At 30.2% G+C, this 25237-nt stretch overlaps 1 protein-coding gene across 1 annotated transcript; it reads right to left on the reverse strand.

The window, feature by feature from the left end:
• Positions 1-1106: 1106 nt before the first annotated feature.
• Positions 1107-25003, reverse strand: RpL28 (ribosomal protein L28). The gene is made up of 5 exons (XM_075372555.1): positions 24854-25003; positions 21782-21874; positions 13622-13750; positions 4913-5026; positions 1107-1233 (listed from the first exon to the last, which is right to left on the reverse strand). Exons 2-5 carry the CDS (start codon positions 21866-21868, stop codon positions 1147-1149), a joined length of 417 nt encoding a protein of 138 aa, XP_075228670.1. The 5' UTR covers positions 21869-21874; positions 24854-25003; the 3' UTR covers positions 1107-1146.
• Positions 25004-25237: the final 234 nt, after the last annotated feature.

The following is a 25237-nucleotide window of genomic DNA, read 5'->3' on the forward strand; positions in this document are numbered from 1 at the left end:
AAAATAAGTTAACCCATTTTAAAAACTTTTAAAATCCAGAACAAATATTGTTATAAAGAGAATGAATTTTTTTTTATCTATAACAATTTTTACAAAATAAAAGTAAAAAGCTATAACAAAAGAAAAGCATCACTGAAGATAGGCTTAAGTCTAAAAACGTTTTGAACATGAAAAAGTAAAGGTAAGAGTGTTTTCCACTTCACTACTTTGCAGAGGTTGAAAAAATATTATACATAAATAAAAATACATTAACATATACTTTAAAAAACAAGAAAAAAGATAGATTTAATTAAAAAAACAATTAACCCTGTTTAAAAAAATAAAATAAATTATTTTAGCAAGCTTTTTAAAATGTTTAGTAAAAAACCTAGTGATTTAATATGTAAAAAAAACCCTTAATTCTAGGCCAATCTGACACACCTTACTTACCATAGTTTATGATTCATTACAATTCCAGTATTCATTAATAAATAAAGATAATTAAAAATAAAAAACTACTACGTTAAAAAAAAATTCACGTAAAATAAGGATCACTAACCTGAAAATAAAAATTTTTAATTAGTTATAATACACAAAAAATGTCTATACAATGGTTTTGTTTATTATTACATTTACAAAGAAAATAAACTCAGAAAAATTATGCATGCATCATCATCAATAATCTGTAAATGAAAAGTGTTATAAAATTTAAAAAACTTTAAATATAACGTTAAAAAATTCTTAATATGTTACTTACCTGTTATTTTGTTGTTCTTTATAGTTACATAATTGCTCCTAGTAACTGTGACAATATTACACAAAAAATGAATGCAAGATAAAGAAACAGCATTAAAAAATGACTAACCATGAAGAAAATTATTTAAGACTATCACACACCATGAAATAAACATAAAGTAATAAATAAACTACATGTGAAAGAGAAGGTCCAAAATGTCACCATAGTAGATTAATTTAAAATATGAATTTTAATTAAAAGAATACCACGAACATAAATAGAAATTCAATATGATAAATCTATATTTACAGTATTTGAATGATAAAATGCAAACTAGTCAAAAAATTATATTTTTTTGGAAATTAGAAACTAATACAAAAATAAATAAACATTTTTAATATACAAGCATTTATTTCAAATTAAAATTATAATTATTCAGATTTCTTAGCACGAGTTTTTTTCACAAGAACTGTCCTCTTCTGCGATTTCAAAATAGCACTAGCTCTTCTTAGAGCAGCCTGAAAAAAATTTAAAAAAAACTAAAAACTGAATGAAGAATAATATCGGAAAAATCACACAAAAATCAATTAACTGTACGTAATCTTTTAAAGTTTACTTTATTTTAAAAATTTATTTACAAGAATATTGTTAGATTACTAATGCTTAAATAAGATAGAACCTTTCCCATGTCATCATTTTTTGGAAAAGAATTTTGGTGGCAATGTTTTTATAATAATGTTCCAGTTAGCTTTCCATAAAACAATTTATGGAAAAGGCAGCAAAATCAGATCTAATAAAATCAGCTTTTTTACCTAGCCTCCAGCCAGGTATTACTTCAGAGGATGATATGTATAAGTGAAGTGTAGCCTTGTACAGTCTCAGGTCGACCATTCCTGAGATGTGGTTAATTGAAACCCAACCACCAAATAACACCGGAATCCACGATCTAGTATTCAAATCTGTATAAAAGTAACTGCCTTTACTAGGATTTGAACATTGGAACTCTCGTTTTTGAAATCAGCTGAATTGCAAAGACCAACCCAGTGGGGTTTACGATAAAATCAGCTTAAAATGCATTAATCTTACACAAAATCTAACACTTTCGTCCAGTAAAATATTAATGTAAATCTGATCATTAAACAAATTACCGAGAGATTTATCTGAATGAAGTTCAACTTCATAATATATATATATATAGGGTATCCACCAAATTTTAATTCTTTTTCCTGACTTTAACTAACCAATTTAATAAATATTTCCTTACTCTCAATGTTATGCTACTGGCGTTTAATCTGCAAAATATATACACATTTTATTTTTTTTAGAAATTTATCTTTACAATGCTCAACAACAATTTTGTATGCTTTAATTGAAGTTTCTTTGAATTATCAGTAATTTCTTTAAGCCACCCAAAATTAGCAAGGCTCATTCTAAGTATTTCACATTATCTAACCATATAGTCATGCAGTATTTTAAAGGAGATTTATTATTTCATGTGACCCAGGTAAATTCAGCACACTGTGCCGGGGTATCAAACTTATAACATAAATTAAATCTCTTAAAAAGGAATGAATTGGCAGATTCAATTCAGATTTTAATGGCTCCACTTACAACATGTAAACGGCTAACATCAATATTCACCAAAAACTTTCTTCAGGGTGTTCCTTTATCAGCTGATCACTGAACATTTTTAAAAAGCTTAACTTCACATTTGGTCCATCCCATGATATTTGTAATATTTTGATTTTATCTAGCGGGGAGATACCATTGAGATGTTGAGCATGGACTATCCCAAAAATATACTGTTATAATACCTTGTTCATATTTTATTTATTTCTGTATCAAACAATTAAGTCCATTTAACCCCTCTGTACAATTTTATTTAATTTTTAAGTAAAATTGTACATCAAATAAAATAAAATTTTTGATCAAATTTTTAATCAAAAACAAAGCAGACCCATAATTAACGACGTAACAACATTTAGTAGCTCCAAAAGCTGGAATTTTGATGCTATACAACTATCAGCAGATATAATTTCAAAAGTTGCACCAATATCTTCACATGATATGAAGGATAAATTACTTTGTACAACATTGAGAATCCACATAACATCCACCTTAGAAACATAGACTTTATAACAAAAAGTAATTATGTTGTCATTTTGCATAAATGAGGTCGAGGATTCAAATCTATCATTTGCTGCTGAAATGCTATTACTCTGACCAGAAGACCCAGGAAAAGAACAAACAGATGTATCACAACTGCTAATTGAAGTTTTAATTTGCCAGGTTGAAGTACCACTGAAAGATAAAAATATTTTTCAGTGAAGGCTGAGAATCCCTTATTTTAATTATTTTATTCCTTATTCTGCATTCCTTTACTGTCCAAAGTCACTGCTGCCTTTTGGTCTTTACTTCCCAGTCAAAAATGTTTTTTTTTCTTACATCACAAAAAAGCATGATACTTCTTACCTCTTCTCAATTAACAGAATTCTGGGTGTAAGTTTATATCTAACCAGTCATTAAATAGTATTTTTAGATGCCATTTAAAAGGAATTAATTACCTAAAATAGAAAAAAAAATTCATGCTGGTTTAAGAGAAATTCCAAGAAAAACAGTTTTCCAAGAAAACCTTAAAATATTTCAATGGTAATTGTTTGTTAAAATTTCACCATGAAAAAAGTAACTGCAATTTGGAATATTCCTCCTTTAATATAAGATAATAATTAGGGAATGTAAGTAAGAACAAGACATGTGCTGCTTGATGCATGTAGTTGCAATGTGCTGGGCGATGGTGTCACTACTTGCCAACGCCATGAAAAATATATCAAATATATTTTGGCATTACTTAAAAAATACAATAGTAACTAACATTATTAAACTTAATTTGGTATCAAGAAATAAAATTCTCTGAAATGTTTTATAAAATTCCTGACAATTTTTGCCTGTGGGAACCATGATATATATATTTTTTAATTAATGATTTTCATTTTAATCCAAATTACTACATCAACCACTACAAAACAATGAAAATTTTTCAGTATATTCCTAACATTCCTTGAAGGATATAAAACAAAAAATGAGCAGAGAGGCACTTTTTGAATGATGTCAATGCATTTGTTCTGAATATTCTGATTAATGATCAGGCTGATACCATTAAGTCATTTTGCAAGTAACTTATTATTAGCAATAAGTAATTTGTCTACATATTGTGGTTAAAATATAATATAAAAAATGAATGAAGAAATATTCTGAACAATGTAAGTCTGTACAAAGGTTAAATTATTTTTCTTATCAGTGTATGGACACTGACATCAAAAAAGTCACACAGCACACAAGTTTAGCATTATCAAGCAATACACGTGATTTGTATTTCTCTATTCAGTGAACATGATTAGGTTTTTATACTTTAAAGATTGGTGTACTTTTATTATTTTGTAAAATTCCTTTCATCTAACTTTTACATGTTTAAGTGCTTTGAGTTTAAAGTATAATTTAAAATGTAAGAATTTTATGGTTATACACCACCATTCTACTTTCCAATAACAACATTAATAACAAAGGTTAACGTGAATTTTTTTATCCTTTTTCCCTTTAAAAGCAACTACAAGTCTAACGTTAACATCTACATTCCAAACAATTTACAATAAAAATCAAGCAATTTACAAAAATCATGTCATCATTGCACACGTGAGTCCTACTCATGATGTCCACTAAGAAGGTAGTGAGAAATATAAACCATTGATATCTGATAATAAGAAAGTTTAATATAAATTCTATTAAAATCCAATAGGATGATGGTCAACATCACTGACTACACCTGTTCTGTAACCTGCAGGACTCAGATCCAATATAAATATTTATTATTTTTGTTTGAAATTGAATGACAATGTTATCCAAGTTAATGATTATTCATGTAATAAAGCTACAGTTGCTAATAAATATTCAAAAGAAGGAACAACCAACACCTATTAAGAATAGACTGACTATACCAGTAGGAATTGTTCTTGTGCTGTGTGAAAAAGGAAACAAATTGAAATATGAATTACAGTTCTATCAATGTGGAATTACTCTAAGAAAACATGAAACATCAAGAACAAGACCTAATGATCAATACAGGACATCGTGTAACAGAGGGTATAATATCAGACACTGGCTTTCATCCAATCTAGGTTCTAGTCTATAAATATAACTTACCTTGGTTAAGTCGGTTCTGTATTTGTTCTTATTCAAAAGACGTTTCAATTTTGTTAGGGAACGTCTTGGACCTGACCTCATAGCTGTTCTTACATATGACCTTCCAGGTTTGTGCTGCGGAAATAAGAACAAGAAAATAAAAACCAATATTTTCAATTAAAAATAAAAGTTAAATAATGTAATAAACTTTGTCAATAAAACTATATATGTAACCCTTTGCAGAAAAGAAGAGCAATGCAGTATGTATGCAAACACTATCAACCAAAACACAATAAATATAAAAAATATAAATGTAAAATATTTATATTTTACATAAATATGAAAGTATCAATATGGTATATACAATGATTAAAGTAAATTTAGCTACTCGTAAGATTTTTTTTCTACGAATAGGAATTCAAACTTTAGTGAATACTGTACCCCTATGGTAAATTTTCCCATAAAAGAATTTTTAATATAAAATTACAGAAATGATACGGGTTCATCAAAGGGATAAAAAAATTCAACTCAAAAGTAAACAAAATTAAAAAAAAAAAGAATGGACGAAGTGTTATGTATTAGAATAAAGCTAAAAAGTTACAGAACTTTGTTTTTTAGGTAAACATTACAATGGATAATTAAAGTAGATATAAAAAACAGATTCATAAAATAAGCTGAAGTAATTTTTTTTTTTTAATATTTATATGGAAAGTGCACTAAATAAGCTGAAGATTTACCCATCTTTGTCAACCAAACTGATGGCTGGCTTAGGCGGGGTGGATGAGCAGGTTTTGTTGTACTAAACCTGCTCAACAAACTTGTTTTTTGTACTTTTAATAACCAAATGACACCATTCGATTTCAATATAGAATGCAATCCATTAGATTTCAATGTAGAATGCAAACACAAGAGACTAGTACAATACAATCATTAGTACAGTAGATACAGCAATTAGCAAGAGGCAAATTTTCATGATTGTATCATGGGAAAATACACAAAATAAATTTTGAAATCTGTTACAGGATAATGTTGAAAGTGATATCAAGAAATTAACATGTTTTTGATTGAGACAAATGAGAGTTGTAATGTCTAAAAACAAGAAAACAAAGACAAATCTTAGTACAAATGATTAAAACAATCTATTGTCATATTTTACAACTCAGATGGTACCAGCGATTAGCAAATATTCTTTCTGAAAGTGCAGAAGGCAAAAACAGTAAAGGAATGGAAACATTGAAATATATATGAAACACATAATTGAGGATGTAAACTGAATTTAACATTAAACCCTTAACCTCCAGCTTTATTTCATGCACAAATCGAGATTTCGGTAAACGTTTGTTTATCTCGCTATTACAAATTGTTTTTCATCCAAAAAATCTGAAAAAATTAGGGTCTGTTAACAATGCGTTATTAATTTATATTGTTCAACAAAAATTAATTTTTGTTAATATTTGATAATGTTGCATGCACACAAATATGGTATAAAAAATTACAATATTTTAAAATTATATAAATTTATTTATATCCGATAAAAACTGATTATGTAAACAAAAAAAACACTACATTTCAGAAAATTGTAACTAAAAAAAATTGAGTTTTTGGTAAACGTTTATCTCGCTATTACTCAAACTAACACATTCAAAACTGCTAAAAAAAATTCTAAAAAGAAATAATTTGTTACTTACATTTCTAAAAATTCTCCTGTGTATGATATATCTCAAAGCACGGGACCACACACAGCCCTACATCGCACTCCGCACAATAAAATTTACTTCTCATGGTTTTTTTATTGGCGGAGCACACAATAAATCTTCTGCAGGTCCCTTTCTTTATGAAGTGCTGGCTTGTCAATCGGTCAATGGTCGGGTTACTACATCTATGTCACGTAGGGTTACCAGCCGGAGAGCAGGTAATCAGGTGTGTTACTATCTCTCTCCGACATGTCACGTGGCAGTTTTTTCTAATATTTTTTCTCACTGTGTTGTGTAGTAGATGGCAGTTTAGTAATGTCAAGTCTAATAAATGAAAAAAAAATTTTAATGTCCACTTTTTTGTCCGTTTCTCCACGTTCTATGAACACATCATTTGATCTGATTTATCAACCTAACCCATGTGTCTGTTGTAGTCAGTAACTATTGTCGGTTTTATCAATTTTCCAGTAGGGTCACGGTCTAATGGTCCCTCTTTTACCCTCTCGTGTATTGTTGAAAGAAATGTCACGTTTCATTTGTCTGCAAATAAAATACAGGTCATTGTGTTATTTACTCTACATCGTATTTATGTTTAGGTGTTTCTGTTGTGCAGGTTTGAATTCGATGGGCATTCCTTTCCTGTTGGGACGTGCTGTCACAGGCAAAAATGCCCATCTCGGATAGTTTTCTAAATAATGCAGAACTAAAAAAATTGTCCTTATATAAATGGTAACCTTGACTATCAATTCTCCTGCATAGATTCAAAACTGTCCGTTCAGTAATCGTCTCATTCGAGTTTTTTGATTTGTGTCCCTCATAAATGTCCATGTCTACCATATACCCCATTTCATCATAAATTTTATACACCTTGATTCCGAATCTCTTCCTGGTTACCTGTAAGATCATCATCAGTAGAAGTAGAGTTATCAGATACTGAGTCATCTGTTGTTACACTACCGTCTGAGTCTAAGTCCGAAAGATCGTATTCATCCAAGTAATGTGATGAGCCGGCTGCCATTTTTTTATATAAGTAATATAAAATATGTATTTATAAAGAAAAATATAAATATAAATACTCGTGAACACTACAGTAACGCACTACAATACATTATCTCGCTCCACAATGGACTGCACTAGTGAAATAAAATCCTAGGCATGGCTATGCATGTGAGTATAAGTGCATATGTGTGTGTCACTGAACCAGTATAAAATCTAACTTTGGATATATATATAAACGTTTTGCTTTTGATACATGTATAAAAATAGAACAAGTATGGTTTAAAAAAAAAAATTATTTAAAATTATTGCTTCCTTTCATAAAAGTCACGTTCACTATTCTGTTGAATTTATATTTGCATAGTAATTATATAAAAAATAACAAACCGCTAATGTATGTAAGAATCAAATTAAACAAAAAAAATACCACAATACTACGACTTAAACAATGACGTCAGTGAAAAAAAGTACAGTGTGTTTGATCCCTTGTGAAATATCTACACTATACACAGCTGTTATGCTTACTGCATTTTCTCATAATTCAAGGCGTTGTGGTTAAATCCATATAAAAATCTTTTTTCTATGTTAAATGGTTCATGAGAAATTTGAATTTGAAAAATTGATTACCAGTGGTTAATATAGTGATAAGCGGGAGATAAGAGGTTAAGGGAAACAGCACAAAATACAAAGAACTGAAAAGTGCATCTAACGTGACAGACTAAAACAATACTCAACACACTGTAATTTTTGAATGAACTCATAAAATATATATTATTTACATACTACAAACATTTATATGACTAGTGTTCAAGCTGTGCATGTACATTTTTCAGCAAATTTCAATTTTTGTATTCATCAATACAATAATGTAAGGAATTATTTAAAACAATAATTAAATACAATAAACATTTATAGGTGATAATTAAACACAACTTATATGAGAGCAGGGTAAAACGTTTCGAGCCTAGATAAGAAAACAATTTTCTGGGTATATTTTAATTTATTTAACATGTCACCATTAAGGTCTACACACTTAGTCCAGTGTTCCACAAGAATGCTTATGCCATTTTGGTACATCAATTTATCCAGCTTCTTATATATAATAATCTGTATGGTAGCAAATAACTTTATTATTGGATGAGTCTCTTCCCTCCAAGCCATTTTTTTAAGGTTAGGATACAGGTTATAGTCACTGACAGCCTGATGAGATGAATGTGAAGGACAGTGGAGCATATCAAACTGCAATTTGTTGATTTTTGCTACTGCAATGACTGAAGTGTGAGTTGAAGTATTGTCTTGATGGAGAAACACTTTTTTTCTCCAAATGCTAGTTTTTCCGTAATTTCATCACCGAGATGCTGCAAGGGTAGCATAATATTCAACATTTATTGTTTCACCCATTTAAGATAATCATTGAAAATTATTCAACAAGCATGCCAAAAAACAGTTGCCATAACAACACTGTTAAAGAAAAATTGTTTTCATTTTTTTTGGAGCAGGTTGACCTTTTCAATCCACTGCTTTGACTGTTGTAATGATGAGCTTTGAGTGTAGCAGTGAGTGTAGTGTTAAGTCTCATCAACAGTCACAAATCATCATAAAACTTTTTCTACATTGCACTGAAGGTGCTCAAGGCAATAGCTTAAAATGATTTTTCGGCATCGTTTTTGGTCTGGCATGAGGAAAGATGGCACCCATCTAACACACAGCTTGTTCATGCCCAAATGATTGTGCATGCATTCTGTTGACATGCCTGCACTCTGCTAACTCATTCGCTGTCACTCGTCGATCTGTGAAAACAATTTTATGCACTTTTTCTATCGTTTCTGGTGTAGTCACTTCAGAAGGGCATCCACTGTGCTAGTGTGTTCAACCCAATTTAAGCTCTGCAACATGCTCCAATTCTTCACTTCGATGGACTCTGTTAAGTAATGCAGCGACTTGAAACTCACAGTAAACTAACATTCAAAGTTTTTTTTTTTTTTTTTACTAATGGTTCATCAATATCACGCAATTTATACTGCTGATATAAAAAGTGCAAGCTGAATACAATTAACTTTTCATGTATCCCATACAAATCACATATAAATGTTTTTGAACACCTCTTCTTGCTCATATTGCTCTGATTTTTAACATAACTTGAAAAGGGTTTCTTTTTTCCCTTTTTATAAAAGGTTGGATTGTAATAGCAGCCTGTTAAAGCATGAAAACCACCTAAAAAGCTTTGCAGATTGATTCATCAAAATTTTTTGTAGTATTTACAAACATCAATGAATTTTGTCTTTCCTGAAACTACATAACCATCCAAAATTTTGAATTACTTTTCAAATTATGCATATTGCTCAAAATAATAATTAAAATATCTCAACAGTATTTAATATTATATTAACTGTTATTACCCACTTTATCAACTCAATTTCAGCTCTATAATGTTGGGGAAAAAGAAGCAGTATTCATACCACAGCAATTTCCCACATGTATGACGTAGCTGGCCTAATAAAAAAAAAAACCATCAAGACAACCACAGATTTAGAAAAAAACATAATGATTCTTATAACATTTAATATTATATAATGTTTCTCTCAATTGTACACAAATGGTAGACTGTTTTTGTGCCAGCTTCATGAGCAAGGCAACTAAAAGTAATCAATCAACATTTTAACATTTTTTTTTGGTTGATGCAAATGGGAACGACATTCAAGCTTATGAATATTTTTTTTTATTTTTAATAAATACTGCCATTTCATTATTAGACCAAAGTTAAAAAGAATCCAACCAAAACATGTTTAAATTTATTATTGCTAAATCTTTCGTGAAATCTACTGGTCTCATTTGTTCTGACCTGATATTAAGAAATCTCTATCAGCCTCGTTATTTCTTCTCATATTCCATACACTTTAATAGAAGGCTGAAAATATTGATAAAAAATTAAATGAGTTTCTGTTGTTCACATATTTATTACCTTTTGTAAAACTAATTTAGCTATATTAATGACCGATTGAGGCATATCTCGTATGTAATGTAAAAGATAAAATCCATCAATTACTTCTATATCACTTCGCAAAGTTACACAGTACTGTCTTCTATTCATAAGAATTCAATTAATTTCGATTTTGAGGTAGTGCAAATGGCTTCGTCAAGATTACACATTGACACATGTACAGGTATAATGGGATAAGCTACAATTTTTACGATATCTGGATTGTCTGTCATTGAGATGGCAAGTAAATACCAAAAAAAGATTTCTTTGCAGGTAAATCTCCTTTACTTTATTATTTACAAAAAATTTTTTTGGTGATTTATGATGCAAAATTAATTATATTTTGCTTAATTGGTTCTTCAAAATGATTTGCGGATTTAGCACACTCACTAATAAAGGATTCCCACAAATTATTTCATTTTTTTTTCAATGTTCAAAAGGAGATCAGCCACGGCATCTAAAGTGGCTTTACCAGTGGCTATATTATACAACCGATTACGATTGACTTCATTATGTTTAAAAGAATTCATATTCTGATTTATAGCATTTTTCAAAGCTTCTCTTTGTTTGACTTAATTATTCTATTTTTTTCTAAATCTGCAGTTGTCTTGATGGTTTTTTTAGGCCAGCTATACATCATACATGTGGGAAATTGTTGTGATACAAATACTGCAACTTTTGCCCAACGCTATAGAGCTGAAATTGAGTTTGTAAAGTGGCTAATACCAGTTGAACATCTTGCAGCATCTGCATTTACTGTTTGCTCTAAGGTCAAGTCGATAGGAATTCTTGAAAATGGATTGCTTGTTCTCTTAATATCCATCATTCCTCACTCAAATTACCTACTTTCATTTTCAATAAATTATCATAAAACATTGTGCACGCCATAGAGACCAATTTTGCTGATTGAATATAAAGAAAAATTAGTTTTGGTAATATAAATTTTTAAGTAATCACCTGTGCAAAAGCTTAGAGAAAATATTAAGTAGTTTTGTATAAATTCCATCAAAATCATATAAAACTTTATTTGCCAGTCTTGCTGTATTTGCAATCTATAGTATCACGTTTGTGCGACTGAATATTTTAAACAAAGGTCTGCTGCTAATTTTCTATTTTCAAATATTTTTGTGATACTCTTTTTCAGTTTGCACTTTGTGAATTATTTGCCATATTTCATCATTATTAATGAGGAGTTGATTATCTATTAAGAATAGTTCAAAATGCAGCATTTGTAGGGTTGCGAATATTATCGGATACAGAAACTTGCTTGTTATTGTTTACCGGAAAGAAATCCATTCAACAAGCTACTGGCTAAAAGCCCAAACAAAACCGTAAGAATTTAAAGGCTACAGCCGTAAACATATTTCCAGGGGGCCTCTTTTAAAACCATAAACATATGAAATTTTCCTGGATAAATAAAAATACAATCAAAAAGTGGCAATTCTTCAAAACTGTATTTGTAAAGCCACTTTATCACTAGCCAAATCATATACTGATAGTATTCCAATTTGCCCACATTCTTTAGTTATTTCTAATGTTCATACCAGTGTGGTATAAACTACTGATTTGTCTGTAGGAGAAAGATTGAACAGTGATAAATGGCAAACCTTTTGTTGGAGACCAAAAGAAGGTCACCAAAGACCTTATGTGCTCTAATTCTCTTTCAAATAATGTTTGCAAGTAATCCAAAATATATACCTGTATAACCCAAGGAACTGTATATCCAATTATAAAATGTATCAAAGTATTGAAATTGTACAAGCCGAAATTTTCTTATTGCATAAAAATATTAAATATAAACAAATCAAAATGATTTATTTAAGTTCATGGATTGCTGCTAACTAAATAGCTCATTATATACCATTTTCAAATATAAATAGTTAATTCAAACATTTCCTTGCACAGAGTATTCTCACATAAAACAAGTATGAAAATAGGCCTCTAAATTGTTAAGATTAAAATTAAATTTTTAAACATATAAAGGATAAAAAATGCATTTACATGCATGCAATTGCAATATACATCAGTCTGTGGGCTCCGCATGCATAGTACATACATGGATGTGTGACAATATACCCCCGTTTTACTGCCTTACATACAAAGCTGTCAGTTATTTTTACAAATGCATTGTTAAATCTTAAGGAGCAAGTGGTTCGATTGGCTGACATCTGCAATGAAATTATTTTTGCAGAAATATTGGCCAACATTACCCCTGTCTGCCCTTTCAAACTTAGGTTTAGTACATTGTTAACTTTCATTGTACAAATTTTTCAAGCATCACATTGATAGATAGGATTTCCCAGAAAAATGGCACATTTGACCTGTCTAATCTGGTCTCTGTACCAACAAAACTATCAGCCCACTCGGATCTGTAACGTACCTTAACATTGATCTCCAATAAATTTTGTCCACCACAAAGATCAAACACTTTTTCTGCTCTAGTAATTGGACTATAATAAAGAATGGAATCATGCAATGCCATCGAGAAGTTAAGTGTACGAATGCTACCTCTGTGCGAGTCCAGGAACTTTCACCCAGCCTCGTACAGTGAAATGCTTTAGAATAAACTTCAGTTCAAAAAAAAAAATTTGTTTTTTAAAACTGAAATAATTTTTCAGCAGAAAAAATGAACTATGCTGTTTTGAAACTGATGTATAGCGTACTATAATAATTTAAAAAACCACCAAGGAAATACCACCAAAATATTAAGCTTAATATATTTCCCGTTTGTATTTACTGCAAATCCATGAATTCAACAGTTATGAAATGGTATATCAGATCTAAACCTGATATTGCATGCGACTATCATTATCATTATCATTAGCCTGACCAAATGGTCATCTCAGGTGATGTTATGGTTAACAGACTATGTTATATGTTTTTTGTAACCGATATACCCACACATTTGAAAACCTTAAACTGACAAATTTTTATTAAGTTTGCTTACTGCATATTTTCACAACACTAATCTAAATAATCTTTCTGAAATTTACATTTAAACAAATGCAAACATTAATACAGCACAACATTTAACAGCGAATTACAGAAAATATTACTAACATAAGCCTTAGCTCGTTTGTAGACAACATTAAAACCCTTTTTGTCAACTGCTGCTTCAACTCCTACGCTCTTTCTGTGTACAAGGCCATTATACCTAAATGAAGCAATATTTAACAAGTTGTTAGGCTCCTGAAACAAAAATAAAAAAAATGTAATAATGGTAAAAAAATACATTAAAAAAAATAAAAAGGGTTTTAACCAATTATGAATATTTAACTATTACTAATTCACAAACTTGAATTTCACAAATATTTATAACCTTAAAAAACCTTAAAATTTAAATCACAGTACGATATGAAACCATAAGCATCAGGTATTTGTTCCAAAAACTGCTGTAAAATTATTGAACAGCTCAAAAAAACTACACTACAAAAAATATAATAAAAATGTCAAAATAGTAATAAAAAAGCAGTTAACTTTAAAATTAGTTTATTTACTAAATCATGAAAAAATGTACTTAAATGTTTAATTTTATATAATCATTTATATGATTAAAGACACTAGAAGATGCTGATTAAAAAATATCTATTTTAGTTTAAAACAAAATCATACAAAACTGATTCACAAAAGATATGCGTTACGAATACTATGACAAAACTTTCTTTTAAAGACAACAGTCATACTTGAAACACGTAAAAGTATATTATTTTTCATATGAAATACAAGGAAAGTAAGTACTGTTTCGTTATTAAAAAATATACGTAACTTTCAATAAAATGATTTAATTATAAAGAACATATCTTAAACTACGTTTTTACATAATTTGTACCATTTTTAAGACACTTTTCACATCTTAATAAGTTTTTCATTCCTTCCTCAATCAATGTTGCCATTAGTGAAAATAACCACTGTTCAGCATGTACAGCATTTTTCACATCGGCATTGTCATCGCAGCACTAACCAGCTAGGGATCACTTGAGTTTGAGAAATAAGTGTTGGTTGCTCTCTGCCAAGACAGGACTGTAAGGCAAGTGCTTCAATTGCTCCCAGCCAAACTGTTTAATCAGGCTTTTAAGCTTCACTGGTAACTTGGAAAAAAGCATGGTCATGAAACAACAAAACCCCACCACTGAGCGTGACTCTCCTCTTATTTTGGATTACATGATGCAGTTTTTAATAAAGTGCATATGGTTTAATCTGTAGGCAAGAAGTCAACCAACAAAGCTGTTTTCTTATACTAGTAGACAGTGCACAAAATTTTGTCTATTGAAATGATAGTTTTGAACTTCTGTTTTTATCAGAGATGTTGCGTATCGTTAATAATAGACGCCATTGTACAATGATGTGAGAGATTCAAGTCACCAGTCACTAACTGATGGCTCAAAAAATTGTCATTTTCAGGTAAGAAAAGACTGAGCAGTCTAACAGGTTTGTTTTCGTATACCTCTATCAGTATTTCTGGCACCCAATGAGACCAGAGTTTCTGAAGGCCTAGATTTTATTATGATTTCACACAAAACTATTTGTGAAATTTCAACATACTCAATAATGAAGAAATTGTAGACATGCAATGACCTGAATTTTTCATCCGCTCATGTACCCAATTCTTTAACAATGAAAGGCCAATCACCTCCTTTGCTTTTCGTGCACATAAACACATCCACTTCCTAAACATTACATTACTAATACCTTTCTTACTAATTTCCCAATGAAAATCAGCTGGTTAGATATTTCCTACATTTAAAAATCTTATAACTACTGAATTTCACAATCAGCAGCAATCTCAATTAACTTAAATGTTTAATCAAATGTAAACAAAAATCACTCTACTTCATAGCATCAATTAAATATGACTGCAAGAATGTGGAAACTATGATTAGAGATGCAATCGCATTGCATTACTCTGGCGATGGTAAAGGAAATGGTTTGAAAGGCCTTATATATCATTTGTAAATGATAATATCCAATAAACACTAAGTATTTTAATAGTTGTACACTTAAAACACTGAATAAAGATAAAATTACTGTAATTAGTAAATAAAAACATATCATTAAAAACCAAGAAAATTGCATACAAAGGTATTCTACTTTAATTCAACAAATTTTTAAAAATTTTATAGCATCACTATTTTTGATTTTAATGATATTTGATATATAACTACCCACCTTGTAGAGGCCAAAAAATATTTTTTTTTTTATATTTATTAAAAAAACTTTCTTGACTAATAGACTTTTTTCTAATTTGCTGACAGGTAAAAACAGCAATTCTTGTCACTTTTTCTGACCTGTAGCATTCTTATTTTACATCATACAGAAATTAAAAAGGGCTTTTTGGAAATAGTAAAAATGGAACTTCATCTTAGTGTACTCAAAATTCATTCTGCTACATCACCAAATCTTGTAATGTTTACTGAAGTTATGTTTCTAAATTGTTGTTTATTCACGTTTTGGACCCAAAATAAATAATTAAGAGCATGTTAGTGCCTTAATGTTGTAATGAAAGGCCCTAATGTTAGGGCAACAGACTTAGTTTTTTTACCTCTCTTAGGTACTAGTAGTACTTAAAAAAAAATTTTTTTTACTGTTAACGAGTGCTGCCAACTAGTACGATTTTGAAAATGTCTTTATTTGGAGCCCAAAAACCACATTTGGGACAGGCGGCAAAAATCAGACATTTTTACAGCAGTAAGTAATTGTTATGTTCTTTAAAACCATATAAAATTTGTTTTGTTACTCAAAGGGGTTGACGAGTAATGAAGCCATCAAGACCACTAAAAACACTGTCCCTTCTAACCATGAACAACATATCAAAAAAATTAACAGCATGCATTTTTTCAGATAATAATGTAGGCCTACTGTACAAAATATTTTGACATGTGTATAATGAGATAGCTTATATTATAGATATTTTGTTACTTAAAGTATGACTCATACTCACAAACTCATGTTTAAACACAAAGTTAATAGAGATGCATGGACATGAATGTTTGCATTACCTAAATGCAAACATTGTAGAAGGCTCAGTTACTGTTTTGATTTCAGTATGATGTGTTGTATTGTTGCTAGTCTTAATACTGTAATTAGGTAATGTACACTTGTTAAGTAATTTCATTAGCAATGAACTTCTTTTTTATGCGATATCTTTTATTTCTAATTTCATTAATTAGAGAAATTTTTATTATAGCAATTGGCAGTTTTATAATTTATAATAACTGTATTATTACTGTAAGAACCCTTGTACTTTATAAAAACGAATTATGGAGTGTTCAATTGGCATTCACACAGAAGCAGTATATCACAAACTGACTTGCAACAGAGCTTCTTCAGTACTGCACGATATTTTAAAGTTTACTGAATAGCAAATAAGATTGATATCTTTAAGAAGTGGATGTACTGAAACAAAAAATATCTGTACTTTTCATAAAGCCGAATTTGATAAATATTTTGATATTAAAAAGAAAAGTTGCTTTGACCCTTTTAGTTGTCACACTAAACCAATTAAGAAATTTCTTTGAGAAATATCTTTGACACTTTCAACAAGCAATCAAAATTTAAAATTAATTCCAGGCAGCAGAGCACTGTGTGCAAAATGCTTAAACAAAATACAAAAACCACAAGATGATACAGAAAGCAAACCGAAATGTCAAGACATATTTGAGCCTCAATGTGTTATAGTACAGTCGGTGAATAAAGCTTGTTCAGCACTTGGTATTTACTCCATTAAGGTTAAAAAATTATCAGGCAGCACAAAGGAACCAATTTTAAAAAAATAAGCTACAAAAATAGCGGAATCTGTTACCAGTAAAATAAACGATTCCTTGATTTAAATATTTCTACAGAAGAAAAGAGTTTAATACCACAAAATTATGAAGATTTAGGTAGGGAATATGAAGAATTAATCATTAAAATAAAGGATAAAATGAAAACAGTTACATTAACCCAGGAAAAAATTAATATTTTAAGTTTATTACGAAGCAGCTGGAGCATTAAAAAATTCAAAATGAGTTTAGTTTTAATCAGTATTTAGCCAATCAATTCAAACAATTAGTTAAAACAAGTGGAATTTTGCCACAAATTGGCAAACAGAAACCCAGTCACATAATTGATGAAAACATTATTAAATCTGTCCAAGATTTTTACAAGAAAGATGAGCACAGCCGAATGATGCCAGGCAAGGATTGTCTCTCTGTAAGACAAGCTGATGGGAAGAAAATTAATATTCAAAAGAGGCTTACCATACGTAACTTAGAATTGTACACAGCCTTCAAAGAAAAACAAAATTTAAAAATTGCTGACTTTAGACCTAAATTTTGTGGTCTGGCTGGTGGGTCAGGTACTATCTCTCTCTCTCTGTGTGTGTGTATATGCGTGCGCATGCACCAAAATTTAAAACTTTTGTTATCTGCTCTAAAAATGAAATTTGATTATAAAATTCTCCTTTCAACAATCGTACACGAGATAGAAAAGGAAATGTGCATGCTGTCACAGTGTGAAAAATGTCCAGGCACTAATGAAGTGCGCAGATTACTGCAAGAGAGCTGGGATGATTCTGATTTAGAAATTACCTTTGAACAGTGGGTTTCTGTTGACCATTGTCAACTAACTACTCAAATTTTTCCATTTCAAAAGTACTTAGATAAACTTACTGACATAATCTAAAAACGCATCATTTTGTAGCAAAGAAACAAGGTAATTTCCTCAACATTAAAAAGGAAAAATTGTTGGAGGCTGAAAGTATTTTAATGGAAGACTTCTCTCAAAAAAATTTTTTTTTGGGGGGGAAATTTCATAAGAAAGATACCTATTGTAACGGGTATGATTCGACTTCCAGAAAATGTTGAAATAGCTTCGCGTTTCAAATTTCCCAGACCCCACATATATTTATTTCACTTTCCTGTGAACATAATTTATATAACTACCATAATTTTGCATCAATCACTTTCAAAAATTTGTTTGTTAAAACTAACTTATCCCAAAATCTGTCAAGTTCATTAACGGCCAAAATCAACCATGGGGGTGGAAAAGGGGTGGCTTTTTTGAAAAAACAAAATATCACTATAACTTTCTTATTAAGTAAAATATCAAATTTGTTTAAAGTTCCTACTATTCTTTGGATAGGGGCCTAAAACTTACATAAGTAAATTTTTTATATATCACCAACTATTGACTTAGAGGTTGAAAAAATGAAGTTTTGAAGGAAAAAAAGAATCATAACTTTCCCTTAATAGGCATAGTATTGAATCAGTTTAAAGTGGTCGTTAGTCCTCTAAACATTATCTAAAACTTTTGTCTGAAACAATTTCTGATATGACCAATCCTTATGCCAAGGGATGACCAAAATGTTGCTGGAATTATAAGATGATGGAAGGCCCTTGTCATATGCTAAACACGTGAAACTTTTTTCACATGCAACCATTGTCATGAGTAAATTTGAAGTTTTTCTTGTGGAAATCTTTTTTATCCCCTACTTAGTACTGGTGAAATCTACCTCCGCATTCCAGCATGCCGAAAGGTTTTTTTTTGAGGGCAAAAAACCACTTTCGCATTATCGCCCGGAATAAATAGGTATCATAAAAAACAAATTAACTAACTAGAATCAATCTAAAAAAATTACAACTAATATTACAGGTAAAACTTTTTGAAATATGTTTAGAATTAACATCAAAGCCTTAAACATAGAAGTGAAAAAAAAAGTTAACTAGAAATAAATAGAATTTTACAAAATCCAAGAAGGCTGTAAAGGGCCTCATCTCAGATAAAAAAACACTAAAAACTATAACATAAAAATTAAAATGTTAAAAATTAAATAAAACTTGAAACTAATATCAGTTTAAATCTTAAAAATATGATAAAATCATTTAAAAGAAACATAACAACAATATAAAATTTACATAGACATAGAATTTAACAAAATCCGAAAGTGGTGTAAGGCCTCTTCTCATATAACAGAAGAAAAAACAATACAAAAACATAAAAATTATAGCATAAATAGAAAAAAAAAACATTCCCAATACAAAACCTATTGCAACAATAAAAATTAAGATACAAGACAACAAATTCAAAGATAAATTTAAGATATAAGGCAACAAATTCTAGATATAAGACCAACAAGACATAAAAATAGAAAAATCCAGTCTAAAACATCTTTATTATTGCCAAAGATTTGACAGATATTTCTGGGCAATTAAAATTTTCCTTTTGTGATACAGGATGAAGTCCAGTCATATCACTGATAAAAAACTTATACCGCAGTACATTTCTCATACAGTTAAAACAAAAAAGGAAAATTACAAAGCCAAAGCTACTGTGTGATTAGTGAGTACTTGCAGCACAATACTACATTGTTCTTCTACTTCCAAAAGCAAGTCTTAAATAAAGTAAAAACGGTTACCATAAGTAAAACAGTTTTTTTTCCGATGCTCCTCGGCCCAGTATAAAAAACAAAAAAAATTCAAATATTTGTGCTATCATCAAGATTTTGAAATCGCAGCTGAATGGCATTTTTTCCCCACACCATGGAAAAAGACCATAAGAACTGCGACTTAAGGCAGCCCTTCAAAGGACAGTCAACAATCAAATTGTTATACCTTCTGAAACGTACCTTTATTTTCTGCACTAATAAAGATGTTCAAGAGACTGAACAGTACCTCAGTTCTCATTATCCAGTAACCACAACAGTCCCAGATACAAGACCTTCCACAGTTATGTTCTAACAAGACAAAAATGTATTCTGAAAGTCCAGGCAATCTCTGAATCAGAAACATTTATGTTAGTATCAGTACACAAGGACAGTGTTTCTGATTGTTTCACAGGTTTACCAAAGCCAAAATGTAAAATTATGTCTGCTGCGTATATGATGGCAAGTGGTGGTTAGGCGATGTCACTGAAGTTAAAATACATAAAAATGAAGAGGAGTATCAAATACACTTTTTCCATCCTCAGGGTCATGTACTCAATTCAAGAAATCATTAAGGGATAACAAACATGGGTTCAACTGGAAAATATTTAAATATTTTAAACATTATCATGCCTTTTAAGAGGACACACAACATTACACCAAAGATGAATGTGGACTTATCAGTTCTACTCAGTAAAAAAAAATGGCAGGAAAGTTATGTTGGTTAAATTTGTAATCAAATATCAAAAGTGCAAGATTTATTCATAACTTCCATTAGCAGGAGTAAAATTAGGTGAAAGTGAATTGAACAACTTGTAGATGTATTTATTTGAATTGTTTATCATTTTGTAAATGACTATTTATTAATTATAAATTTATGCATTTTAATGAGATTAGTTGTAATTTTTATAATTACATACATAACATCAGCATTTTTGGATACATTGTTTATAGTTAGAAGGTACAATGTTTTTAGTGGGTTTTTTTATTTCATTACTCATCAACCTCTTTTGAGTAACAAAATAATTTTATATGGTTTTGAATTACATAAAAAGTACTTACTGCTGTAAACATCTCAGATTTTTGTACCTGTCCCACATTTGGTTTTTGGGTCCCCAAAATGAGACATTTTCAAAATCTTACGATTTGGCAGCCTTTTTTTTAATGAAGGACACTCAGTAACAGTCCAATTTTTTTTATAAGTACTACTAATACCTAAGAGTTAAAAGGTAAAAAATAGGCCTGTTATCCTAAGCCCTTCAATATTTATTTTCGGCCCAAAATTTGAAAAAACAACAATTTGTGATGCAACTTCAGAAAACATTACAAGATGAACAAAATTAATTTTGAGTACACAAGATGAAGTTCCACCTTTACCCTTTCCAAAAAGCCCTTCTTGACCATGTGTATGATGTAAAATGAGAATGCTACAGCATAGAAAAAGTGACGAAAATGATTTTTTTTTTACCTGTAAGCAAATTAGAAAATAGTCTATTACTTGGAAAATTTTTTTTTACATATAAAAAAATATTTTTTGGTCACTAAAAGATTGGAAGTTATCATACACCAAATATTACCAAAATAAAAAGTAGTGATGCACTGATCATTTGTTGAATAAAAATCTAACACCCCAACAAACAATTTTAATAATTTCAACTTCAGTCAATACTTCTCTCACTTACCTTCCCTTATACTACAAACAAATACTTCAACCCCTAATTTAGTTGAAATTACAATAACTATAAAAAAGTTATTTAACTAATAACTATTATACTTACTGTACTATAAAAAAATGATTTAACTAATAACTGTATTATACTTACTGTACTGAATGGTTTAGGTATGTTGCGTTTTTTGAGAAGATACGCATTATTACCACGAATTATCATCCAAGACAGGTGGGCAGACATTTTTATCTAAAAAGTAAGAATGCAACCTTCATGTATTAGTAAAAATGTGCTTATACAGAATGATTCAAAGAAACGGGAAATTTTAAAACTTAAATAACGTTAATGAAAATTTTTTTTTAGAAAATGAATTTTATTTCATGTAATTGTACAAATGTTGCCATTTTAGGATACATACATTTTAGTTTATTTTTTAAAGATGACATCTTCCAGGTGACCTCCTCTTCTACGAAAACACTCACGAAGTCTCTTCGTTAGTTCATGGTTTGACATAACATCTCAACTGGAACTTCCGCAATTGCTTCTCGGATCTTTGCCTTCAGTTCTTCCGTTGTAGCAGGTCTACTGTGGAACACTTTGCTTTTAAGGTGACCCCCACAAAAAGTAATCGCAAGCTGAGAGATCAGGCGATCTGGGAGGCCATCTAATGTCACCATTTCGTGAAATGACACGTCCAAACAATCAGCGTACAGCTGCTATCAATATTCATGCAGTATGTGACATTGCTCCGTCTTGTTGAAACCAGGCTGTGTTAAGAATCGGTGGAAATCTCTTTTGTTGTTCCACAACAAAGGTTTCAAGCATGGCTACGTAACGAGCCGACGTCACTGTAATCGCAAGACCGTTGTCATCCTCAAAAAAATAAGGGCCTATAACACTGTAAGATGACATAGCACACCACACCGTCACTTTCTGGCTGTGCAACAGATGCTGGTGTAGCTGCGTAGGATTTTCTTGTGCCCAGTATCTGAAATTTTGCTTGTTAACAAATCCACTTAGGTGGAAATGCGATTCGTCTGACATCCACAGTTCGTGAACAAACTCTTCGTTATCATTTATCTTCTGAAGCATTACATTACAGAATTGTGCTCGCACAACTGCATCGTTCGGTTTCAGTTCCTGGACGATCTGCAACTTGTATGGATGGAATTGCAAGTCCTTCACTAACATTATTGGAACACTTGAACTATGCAATTGTAAAGATGCTGAGAGACGACGGATTGACCGATGTGGACTTCGTGTGACAGCATCTTGTAAAGCTTGAACATTCTGTGATATACGGACGGTTCGCTCACAGCCTGGAGGTTTCTTTTTCATTGCCGAACCAATTTCCTCAAAATTAGATATCCATGTTTTAATTGCATGTGCTGATGGAACACGGTCGTGCCATCCCAGATTAAGATGACAGCTAAATTCTCTACGTGCTCCTTCCACACTGTCATTGTTTTTGTAAAAAGCTTTGATAGCAAATGCACATTGCGCACCACTCCAAGGATCCATGACAACTAAATGGCAGGTTAGGTTAGAGAGGCTGGCACCACTTATCAAGTGGTACCAATCGCCCACGGCTACCAACACAACTTTCAAAATTTCCCGTTTCTTTGAATCACCCTGTATATTCTCAAGAAGAAAACAATAATTTAACAATTGTAAACAGACAATTCATCAGTAATATTCATGAAGAGATTAACAATTTTTCTTATATCTAACCCATGAGTTACATGATTTTATTAATTATAAATTGACCATAACATAAATACACTGAGAATAGTGACTTTAAAAACAAATAAGTATATTCAAGATGTAAGAATAAAGAATGGTTAAATTAATGGATTTATTATCACAAAGAGGTTCATTGAGAACAAGTTCAGGAACACGATTAAATTAGTTTTCAAAATTTCAAACAATGTGGATTTTTACTTCAAATAATAATTGGGTAGGGAGTGGGGAATTTATATCCATTGCTTGAAACATTTCCACAATATTAGAGTAAAGGGTAAATTTATATGAAACTGCTAATCAAGATAAATATTCCAGGAGAAATTTTATTTGTTCACCTAAATAAAATATAAATTTTCTTCTATAAACATGAAAGAAGCAACTACCAACACAAATAACAATTTATGTAACATATATAGAACTAATTACATTAAATAATGATGAGTTGTATTATATACAACATTTATATTTACATTACAACATTTATATTGTATATTTTTATATATTATACAATAATTTGTATAACACTAATCACATTATAACAATTACCAAGCAAAATAAAACAAACTAATTAGTATACTGTATCAAGACTAAGCAACAAGCCTATATTAGTACACATACGTACATTAAAAGTTAATTACCAGTTCATACATTTAGCAGAAGTAAATGTAAACTTAATAACATACACCATTGAAGGATTAAACAGGTAAAAAATTATTCAATCTGTATTCAAAAATCAGGTTAGAAAAGAGTTAAGATTAATGAATTTACAGCCGTTAATCAATAATCAAGGTGTAGCTAGTGAACTGGTAAAATCTCCATGTTGGAGTTCATTCATTCCATCAAGCTATGATGGCAGTTGCCTATGCTTCAATAAAATTCTATTTCAGAAACAGATTGATGTCTGTCTGTTCACTTTTATTATATCAAGACGTATAATTTGTGCTTAATACAAGTAATACAGGAGTTATATATTACAGCTACTCGCACATTTTTTCAAAAACAACTTGTTCGCGAGTCCGTTCCTATGCTCTCAATTCAGCATTTCAATTAATTCTCAGACCAAATGAAAAAGTTTAACAATAGAAGAAAGCAAATTAATAGCAGACTACACGATAAAAAAACAAAAAATAGATTTAAAAAAAATATTTTTTTGTTTCTCAGCTCCAGGATACAAGTTGAGGTGCCAATAAACACTATTTCTCTAAGGGGTTACTGATTTAAAAGAAAATATAACTGAATTATCAGTTAAATTTTTACCAAGTTATCAGTTGAATTTTTACATTTACGAAATCGCGAAAATATTCCACTTAAAAACGGGCAATACCGAAAATTAAAAATACTAAGGTTATAATTTAGGCCACGTGTACTTTGCAGGGCATAAAATGCAAAACAAATATTTAATAATACAATCAGATAACTGAACTAGTTTAAAACATAGCAAGAATTCTACAGAATTAATATAACAAGAAGACATTTATAACTTACCTATAAGAAGAAATCCTACCGAAACTACAGCCAGCCTTCAGCCCAAAGAATACTAACCGGAAAAGACAGTGATGCATAGCGATATTTTAAATTAAAATAGCCAGAAAGTTATTAATTTTACATTACGAGTAAAAACTGTTTTAACAAAATGTCTGCTATTCTATCCAAAACCATAATTTTAAATAATTTTAAATCTTCAATTTAGATTTTGTGTAATTTCATTTCTGAATAATCTAAAATCCTATCAACACACCTTTTGAAATTAAAATAATGATTAAATCACTTATTAAAAAAAATATATGTATGTATTGGTAGTTTATTTATTTATGCAGTTTTTGTATTAGATTTTTTGAAAATGTTAACGTTACTTAATACAACTTTGAA

This window comes from Lycorma delicatula, chromosome 8, assembly GCF_047948215.1.
Source record: "Lycorma delicatula isolate Av1 chromosome 8, ASM4794821v1, whole genome shotgun sequence".
Classification (NCBI taxonomy): Eukaryota; Metazoa; Arthropoda; class Insecta; order Hemiptera; family Fulgoridae; genus Lycorma; species Lycorma delicatula.